This window comes from Coregonus lavaretus (assembly GCF_964263955.1).
Source record: "Coregonus lavaretus genome assembly, chromosome: 3".
NCBI lineage: Eukaryota > Metazoa > Chordata > Actinopteri > Salmoniformes > Salmonidae > Coregonus > Coregonus lavaretus.
In genome coordinates, this window is record NC_139990.1 from 52,741,184 (window position 1) to 52,750,703 (window position 9,520).

At 48.5% G+C, this 9,520-nt stretch overlaps 1 protein-coding gene across 1 annotated transcript; it reads right to left on the reverse strand.

Moving 5' to 3' along the window:
* Window positions 1-289: 289 nt before the first annotated feature.
* Window positions 290-8,321, reverse strand: LOC311121716 (uncharacterized protein). The gene is made up of 8 exons (XM_084157993.1): window positions 8,108-8,321; window positions 5,217-5,810; window positions 4,465-4,631; window positions 4,223-4,318; window positions 3,332-4,125; window positions 3,017-3,152; window positions 1,293-2,837; window positions 290-1,157 (listed from the first exon to the last, which is right to left on the reverse strand). The coding sequence occupies exons 2-8, from the start codon at window positions 5,515-5,517 to the stop codon at window positions 984-986; spliced, it is 3,213 nt and encodes a 1,070-aa protein (XP_084014119.1). The 5' UTR covers window positions 5,518-5,810; window positions 8,108-8,321; the 3' UTR covers window positions 290-983.
* Between the last annotated feature and the right edge of the window lie 1,199 nt (window positions 8,322-9,520).

Consider the following 9,520-nt stretch of genomic DNA (forward strand, 5'->3'; position numbering starts at 1 on the left):
CAGTAAAAATAAAGAAAAACCCTGGAATGAGCAGGTGTCCAATCTTTTGACTGGTACTGTGTGTGTATATATATATATAAATAAATAACAGTTTAGTCATTGAGGAGAACGCAAGGACATACATCATAAGAAATGTATTGAGAAGACGAAAGGCGAATACTGCACATTAAACAATATAAAGTGTTTGTGCCCTTATGTTAACTTTCCCTGGGCTTGATCCATTCTTCAAAAGGAAGGAGAATGGGGTCCAGTCTCACCCCCAATCACAAGACACACAGTAACAGAACAAAACAGTCATAACATATTATCAAACATCATTTAATCATTAATTTATCTATTTACAGCAAAATGAGGAAAAGTCATTGTTTTCTAAGTAAAAATCTCATATTACAGACGAGCACTGAATGAACATCCATGGGCAGTCAAGAACATGACCGAAGCACAGGAAATGGCCCTCGATTCACGTCTGTCACAACTACCTCTCCGCCACCACTGACCGGATCTGACCTTTCTTTCTGAACATGAGATCGTAACACAAGTTGGTCTGTAGGAGTGAATGAACACCCATTGTTGTCCTGTCTGCGGCAATTGTAGACAATCATTTTTATACTCAACAATGACAACCAGACCAGCAGTTTTTCTACACTCCTGTAGTTCACTAGATCATAGTTTAATGTTTCTCCCACTCCTCCCCATACATTCACCCCAATGGGATAACAGTCAGTAAAACATGCTCTCTGCCAGTCAAGAGTCAGTACAGTCCCACAGCCCACACAGGAGGTTCTGTCACGGTTCTCCGATAGTTGAGCCTCTCTCACTGGCTCTCAGTAGCTGTAGATCATTCTGTGAGGCTTGTTTGATGGTTCTATGACGGTTCTGTGATAGTTCTGAGTCGTGTCTCTTTGACCCTCAGAGTATCTAGATAGTCGTGTGAGGGTTATCTGATGGTCCTGTCATGGTTCTGAGTTGTCTCTGTCTGGCCGTTAGATGAGCTGTAGGCTTTCTACAGTGATGGAGTCCATCCCCAGACTGTTCTCCAGGGCTGTGTGGTAGATCTCTATAGCCTCAGCCAGGGGCAGGGTTCCTCCCTCACTGGTCTCTATGATGGCGATGGTCTCCCCAAACTCATTACACATGATGGTGGGAGTGCCCTGGGTCTGGATAGGAAAGGAAGCATTGTATGGAGGATGTGAGAGAAAAACATATTTGAACAACATATTTTTTCAATTTTACAGACTCACACACCCTCAGAGTCCGCAGACAGACAGACCCCGCCAGCCCCTCCCCCTCACCTGCTGGAGGTCCGACGTCTGTATGTGGATCAGCTGAGGCTGCCCATTGGCCAGTTCCACCTGGGATGCCTCCACTAGCGCCACGGCGGCGCTGGTCTCCATGGCAACCTGTGCTGCGGCCGCCTCCTCCTGCCCCTGCTGGCGTGCGTGGGTCTTCCTGTGGTTCCGCAGGTTGGAGAAGGACTTGAAGGCCTTGCCACACACCAGACAGGCGTGGGGGCGCTCCCCCGTGTGTGTACGCCGGTGCTCCGCCAGGTGCATGCTCTGGACAAAGCCCTTGTCACATATTTCGCAGCGGAACGGCCGCTCCCCTGTGTGTGTGCGCAGGTGCTCTCGCAGGTGCGTGTTCTGCCGGAAGCGCTTGCCACACAGGTTGCAGGGGAAGGGGCGCTCTCCTGTGTGGATGCGCTGATGCAAGGCCACGCCAGAGGAGGAGACAAACAGCTTACCGCAGGTGAGGCACTGGTGGGATTTACCCCTGGGCACTGCACCACCACAGGACCGACCAGGAACCAGGCCGTGGCTCAGCTGATGCAGACGCCAGTTCGCTGCAGAGTTGAGCTTCTTCCCACACACAGTGCAGTCCAGGCCCCCTCGCGTGCTGCTGGTGGTCCCTGGGTCTTCTGAGGTGGAGGGCTCTGAGAGGGGCTCCCCATCAGGGCACACTTGGCTCTCTAACCCTCGCTCTCCGTCTGCCTGAGCCTCAGTGGGGTGGACCTCCTGACAGTGGCGGTCTCTCTTCCTCCTGTGCAGGAAGCCAGCCTGGCAGTGGGTGCAGGAGAACGGGGCCGGGGCCCCCGGGTGCACAGTGTAGCGGTGGGCGGCTAGCTTGGCCGGCCGTACAAAGGTGGCGGGGCAGTCCGGGCAGGGCGAGGGAGTGAGGTTGGCATGGAGCAGGCGGTGCTGCCGGAGGTTGGATGACTGGGTAAATGTCCGGTGGCAGATGTCGCAGCGGTAGGGGCGCACGCCAGAGTGGGTGAGGTTGTGGCGAGACAGGTTGGCCAGGGACGAGAAGGTCTTGCCGCAGTCTGAGCACTGGAAGGGCCGCTCGCCGGTGTGTGTGCGCAGGTGGTTGCGTAGGTGCATCTGCTTCTTGAAGGTCTTGGTGCACACGGAGCACTTGAAGCGGCTCTCGGAGACGTGGGCCGTATGGCGGTGTTTGACCAGGCGGAGCAGGGAGGGGAAAGACTGAGAGCAGGAGGGGCAGGGGAACGCGCCCCGGGGGCCAGAGGGGTTAGGGTCAGTAGAGGAACCAGGATCAGCGGTCTGTTCTCCAGGTTGGGACTCTCCACTGCCCCCTAGTGTCTCCTCCACATCCACCCCGTTCTCCTTTTCCCCCTCTGCCCTGCTCAGGGAGCTGGAGGCAGTGTCCTCCCCCGACCCGCCTATCTCCATCTCAGCCTCAGTGAGGGGGGCCATCAGGTTCTCCTCGCCCCCCTCCGCCTCCATGGGGCTGCCCTCACCTCCGTCCCCCTCCCTCAGGGCCCGGGCTCTCTGAAGGATGGACAGGGCTGACAGGGACACCCTCCTGGGGGCTGCTGGGACCTGCAAAGGACAACGTCAAAACACATGCTAATACATTGACCAGTATGGGACTGAATTTAACTGGAGAAACAAAACATTTGCACACATTTCTCATTGATGATTTGCGCAAAACATTTCTCAAGTTAGAATTTGGAACTATATGAACTATATTACCATTTTTAAAAAGAAAACGTGGTTACCAGGACGACAGGGGTAGGTGTAGCGGTGGCCACTTTGGTGGTGTGTGTTCTACGGTGGTACAGGAACTTGGTCATATTGCTGAAGGTCTTGGCACAGTGCTCACACCTGTGGAGCGGCTCTGCTGTGTGAGACTTCCTACAGGACAGAGGAGGGATGAGGAGACAGAGGTAGAGAGGGGAAGATATAAAAGAGAAGAGAAGATTTGTCTCAGAGACTTGAATCCAAACAGCATTCAAAAAAGCAATAGACAGAAAAACATTGGGGATTGTGATGGTTCATGACGATGAGAACATGATGTCTGTTCAGGCACCTACCTGTGTATGATGAGGGTCATTTCGGTGTTGAAGCCGTGACCACAGTCCACACACAGATACCGAGCCTCTCCGGAGTGAGTGCGCATGTGTGTCTGCAGCGACGCCGCCTTCTTAAACACCTTGTCACATTCCCGGCACTCGTACGTGCCATGCTCGTGCACGCGCCTGTGAGCCGCCAGGCGATTGGCTGACGTGAAGGTACGCTGGCATTGGCTGCACTGCAGGCATAGGGGTGTGTTTCCAGATCTTTTAGCCAGGGCGCGTCTCCCTGTTCCCTTCCCCCTCTCCTCTGCCACCCTCCCCCCATTCTCCTCCCTTCTCTCCTCCTCCGTCCCTCTGTCCTCCTCGTATCCCATCATCACCCCGTCCTCGCCGCTCTCCTTCTCCTGGGCCAGGAAGTGCTCCCCCTGGTGTTGCAGGAAGTCCTCTGGGGTCTGGAAGAGGAGGGCACACTCAGAGCACTCATAGGGGTGGAAGATCACCACCTCCCCCTGCTGCTGTTTCTCCTCCCGGACAGCAGACAGCGCCACCTCCAGTCTCTGGAGGCCGTTCTCTGGGACCCCCAGCTTTCCTACTGAGCCCACCCCTAGAGGAGTGAGCAGAGGGGGCAGCAGCTTGGCACGCCGTAGGCCGGGGGTACTGGAGCCATCGGCCAGGGCCTGGGCACTGCAGATCTGGAGACGCATGGTGGCCGAGCCGAGAAGGGGAGAGGCGGGGGGTAGGAAGGTGGCCCGGGAGGGGGTCGAGGGCTGAGGGGCAGACTGCTGTTGTTGTTGCTGCTGCTGGGCCAGGACCTGAGAGGGGGGCACAGACATGATCATTTATGAGTGAGAATAACTGGTAACTGGTTTTTAAAAGCTATGTGTTTTTGACATGAGGTGTGTACAGTACCTGTGCTAAGATCTCCCCGGCTTGTTGTTCACTCAAGACAAAGTTCTGAACACTGACCAAGGGTGTCACAGTACCATCGGGCTGCAGCACATACTCCTGGGAGAGAGAGGAGGGGGGAGGAAGTTTGAGCCAAGAAAGGAAACACCTAATTCTGCCTGTCTGCTTTTGCGCTAAAGAACTTTAGCCTGTAAGCCCTTTGATGAAAGGTTTACTGATGAAATGTGTTGGTATTTAATACTCACAGTCTCTGTGGCACTGTGTGTGCTGCTCTTGCTGTGGGTCTGTCTGTGGGCCAGCCACACCTCCGGAGAGTCAAACAGGGCCAGGCAGTCTAGACACTGGTACTGGATGGGCCCAGACACCTGGCCCTCTGTCCCTGCCTCGTCTGTCTCCAACACCTCACAGAGTTCTGGGGAACACAACGTTCAGCAGGTGAGTCTCACTTTATTTAACCAGGTAAGCCAGTTGAGAACAAGTTCTCATTTACAACTGCAACCTGGCCAAGATAAAGCAAAGCAGTGCGATAAAAACAACAACACAGAGTTACATATGGAGTAAACAAAACATAAAGTCAAAAATACAACAGAAAAAATATATATATAGTGTGTGCAAATGTAGCAAGTTATGGAGGTAAGGCAATAAATAGGCCATAGTGCAAAATAATTACAATTAGTATTAACACTGGAATGATAGATGTGCAAGAGATGATGTGCAAATTAGCAAAATAAATAACAATATGGGGATGAGGTAGTTGGGTGGGCTAATTTCAGATGGGCTGTGTACAGGTGCAGTGATCGGTAAGGTGCTCTGACAACTGATGCTTAAAGTTAGTGAGGGAGATAAGAGTCTCCAGCTTCAGAGATCTAGCCCCTCTACGTTCAATCAACCTCTGCCTTTCCTCCTTGAAACAAACCACCACCTTTCACCCCCACTCCCCCTCTCTTCAAGACACATATCCACCCTTTCCAGTCCTCCACCATCCTCCCCCTCTCACCATGCTCCTCTGTCTCAAACCCTGCCTCTCTCATGTGCAGCTCCTGGTGCAGTAGCAGTTCATCTGGGTTCCTGAGGAGGGCGCCACACTCCAGGCACTGGTACTGGCTCTCCCCGTCCTCTGAGATGCCCTGGATGGCCATGGCCTCCCCAGTCTCCCCCTCTTCTCCCTCCTGCCCTGTGTGGATCTGCTGGTGTACCAGCACTTCTTCTAGGGTGTTGAAGAGCTGGTGGCACTCGCTGCACATGTACTGGTGCTGCACGTCGTACATGCCCTCTGGGTCCTCCTGCTGGTCATCCATGGCTACTGCAAGGCGGTTTTTGTAGGACCGTGTCTGTGTTAGTCAGCACAATTAAATGAATGAGAAAAAGTATCCAGTCCTGATCTGAGTTATATCTCGGTGTTACAATCCTGATACAAGTGTGCCTCGATGGTTGAATTGAAGACTTTGAAGTCTGTTAGCGAGCAAACAGTGTGTTGTGAGTTTTAGGGCTTGAACCAGTAACAATGATTTGTAAAGTCTAGTTTAGCTAGCCTCTTTCCTCATGTCTCGCACTATGATGTTCTGTGATGTCAGGACAACAGGGAGGGAGCCTGCAAAAAAGCAAAATACAGTAGGCTCAGTCAGCTATTTGGTATCACCTGTTCCAAACCCCAACTGCCCCATGGACATTATTTTAGTTTACAATGATGTAGGTAATTTCCATATAAAAGGACCCATGAGCACCAACATGTGAAGTTCATAGGAGCATATAACAATCTGGCCCTCATATAATCATGGCCACCTAATCATCCCCAGCTTCCAATTGGCTCATTCATCACCCCTCTTCTCCCCTGTAACTATTCCCCAGGTCGTTGCTGTAAAAGAGAATGTGTTCTCAGTCAACTAACTAAGGGTTAAATAAATACAATAAAATTAATTTAAAATATATATATATCAAAATGGGTGTCACATTAAAGCTAAGAGTCTATATTTTTGGGAAATGAAGGCATAGATAAATGTTTCTAGTAATTGCTTTGATTTCTGGTCAAACAGATGGAAAAGGGGTCTTAGAAAACATCTACCAGAAAAAGTCTTAAAAAGGTATTAGAAATACATCAAAACACAATAATGTTGAAGTAATATTTAAGTAAATCTATATTTCGTTTTGGAGAAATTATTTGCCTTCTTAAACACTGCCTTGTAATTCTGTTACCAAAAACCCACATATCTTTAAGATATTTTCTAATTTCTCTCCCTCATGAGGAGGGAGGATAATGAAAGTTCACAGAAGTAACAAGTAAAGGTAGACCTACCAATTAGTTAGTGTTTTTACGGTTTATGAATTATTAAGTGATTAAAACTGAATTCTGTTACCAAACCGGTAACAGAATTACAGATAAAACAGTAACGGAATTACAGCAATTGAATTGGCTACAATGTGAAATCAAATCATAGTCACAAACCACAGTTTGGAGGGCTAATGTCCTCACTTCCACTGGCATACTGTTATGTTCAGCTCATAACTGTTTTCTTTCTCTTTCTGTTTTCTGGTGGTCAAAGCGAGAGTGTGAAAACAGTCTGGACAACCCCTCCCCCTCTCTCTTCTCGCTCTCTCTCCAGTTAATGTTACCTCTCCCGGCTCTTACTGACACCTACCCATGAGCCCCCTCTCTTTCCATTTACTGTTACTGTAACCAGCATCCGCACCCGCTGAGCACCGACCGACACCGGACGTCCATGGACGTTGAAAAATAGTTGAAATTTCAACGTCCACTGACGTCATTTTTGGGGCCGGTCCAGACAAGCCTTGATTTGGCCCAAACATAGATGTCCATGATTGGTGACCAGACCAAATCTGAACCAATCATAGACGTCTATGTTTCACAAGTTTGGACAGCACAGTACAGTGAAGAAAAGTAGAGTATAGTTCAGTACAGTAGAGTTCAGTACAGTAGAGCACACTAGAGTACAGTAATGTACTGTATTGTACTGTACTCTGCTGTGATGTACTGTACTCTATTGTGCTCTACTGTAATGTCCAAAACTTGTGAAACATAGACATCTATGATTGGTTCAGATTTGGTCAGGTCCAACCGAATTTGGTCTTGTTTGGGGGCAGAGCTCATTAGAATAATAGCCAGCGTGTAGAATGATACCCATATATGCAAAGGATGATATTGCATATTTCTACCTTTGTGTACCTATTCAGGATAAATCACAATAAAGAAAATGACATTCATAGCCATAAATAATGCATTTCTGTGTAGTACAGATCAGGGACCCATGATGTAATTCCGTTTCTGTAATTCTATTACTTCACTTACTGTAGTTCAATAACCAAAAGAGATTTACCGTAATTCTGTTAACAAACTTTGCATCTACACTATTCTTCCAGTAAATGTTTTTTGTTTAGCATACATTTTAAAGTGAGAAATCTGAGTCTCAGCCTAATTCTTGCCCTGTAGCTATTACATGGTTCCATAAAATCGTCATAGAAAATAGAGCTCATAGCTACAAGCTAATCAGAAGCTGTTACAAGCAGCAGAAGCTAGCTGCACGCAGGCGCCAAATGGTGGCAGACGGGATGTGTATTGTTACATGCATTTTTTCCCCTACTCAAATATGGCATATAATTCATGCCATTTAGTTTATACAAGCTACATTGCTGCAGAACTGATCCTGTGTAGCATGATAGCTTGTAACATTGCTTCCTGTGTGTTATCATTCATGTGGCGAGCTGTTGGCGGCGCTCTCTCGGATATCCGAGACCTCATCGGGAGGCACCGCTGTCTCCTGACTGTGGCTCCCCGGCTCAAGGCGGTCGTCAGGCGGCGCTATCCACTTTTCCCCGCAGGTCTCCGGTAGACACGACAGGCCCTTCATTCCCCTCCCGTTCAAATAATCTTACCTCTCATCTACTGTCGTTGGGCAATCCGTCGTGAGGTAGCCACAAAGATCCGCAGAAGCAACAATGCACTCTCCGTTCCGTCTTTAAGCGAATAATGCACTGATTCAACGATACGCTTTTAAAATCGTGAACCTTCTGGCAAAGAAACATTTCGGTGCACGAAAAACATCGTTTGTCCGCGGATCGTTCCCCTGTTGTCGGCACGCTGGGCCGCCTGGCGCTCTGGCCCTGTGACTTTGGAAGGCAGTGATTGGATACATTCCCTGTCAGTCATCAAGCAGTCTTTGCTTGGCAGATAGGGCATTTTCACATAACGTACTGTATATTTGCTGTAGTGGGAGTTTACTGTCGCCATGTCGGTGTAGTTTGTCATTTGTTCTTGTATCTACTTTAGACCTGTTTTACAATTTTTTCAAACAGCACTCATCTGATCCTATTTGTTTAAACTTAAAATAATGGAAACTTTGAATAATGGATAATTGTTACGCTATATTAATATCACCATAATGAGAATATGTTTGCTAACCCTGCCATCTGAAACAGCAATAAAATGACTTCTATAACTTATTGAATTGCCACAGGCTGACACTCACCTCTGCTCCAACTCCTAAGCTGTCTGAATGAAGACTAGAGTGGCTAAAGGTGCTTGCCCACCAGGCAGTGAGAAGAATCCACTCTCAATTCTTCTGGTGATAACACCATGTGGACCTGCTATATTTTTTGATTTTCAAATCTCTTTTCATGCCAAGATGGTCAACTTGGTCTGCTCTTTTCTCTACCTTTGTGTGTGTATGTCTGTCTCACTGTGTGTGTGTGTGTAATTCTAAGGGGTCAGATCTTCAAACTGCATTGCTGACTTTTCCCAAATATTGCTTGAGATGTATTTATGCTGTTGTTGAGCCCCTGGGTTTCTCTACATCAGTGGTTCCCAACCAGGCGTACTAGGACCCCTGGGGGTACTTGGCCTATCCACGGGGGTACTTGGCCTATCCACGGGGGTACTTGGCCTATCCACGGGGGTACTTGGCCTATCCACTGGGGTACTTGAGAAGATTCAGGAGACCATAGGCTTACTGGTAAAATGCACATGAGGGGGTACTTCATGGCTACTCCGGGCAGAGCAAAATTCAGTTGATGGAACATTAACCGAAAAAGGTTGGGAACCACTGCTCTACATGTTCAACTCCTTAATGCAAATTACATTTTAGAGCAGTCATCATTTCTTCAGTCACCATTCATTTGGGAGCATTACAATTGTCAAGACAAGCACAAGAAGAAGCACTATGAATCGCTGTCTTTGGTGTGCATTTTCTATTAGAAGTTTAAATTATTTATTTATAATGATATGATCGTTATTTGTATACTTGTACCGTTTGTAACCACTATGCTCTGCAAGTGCACTTTCTGGGGTGT

Coding starts and splice junctions, on each gene's coding strand:
- LOC311121716 (XM_084157993.1), bottom strand. CDS start 5,517: ATGGATGACCAGCAGGAGGACCCAGAGGGCATGTACGACGTGCAGCAC. Junction 4,126..4,222: donor CCGGGGAGATCTTAGCACAG/GTACTGTACACA, acceptor CCCCCCTCTCAG/GTCCTGGCCCAGCAGCAGCA. Junction 3,153..3,331: donor ATGACCCTCATCATACACAG/GTAGGTGCCTGA, acceptor TCTGTCCTGTAG/GAAGTCTCACACAGCAGAGC.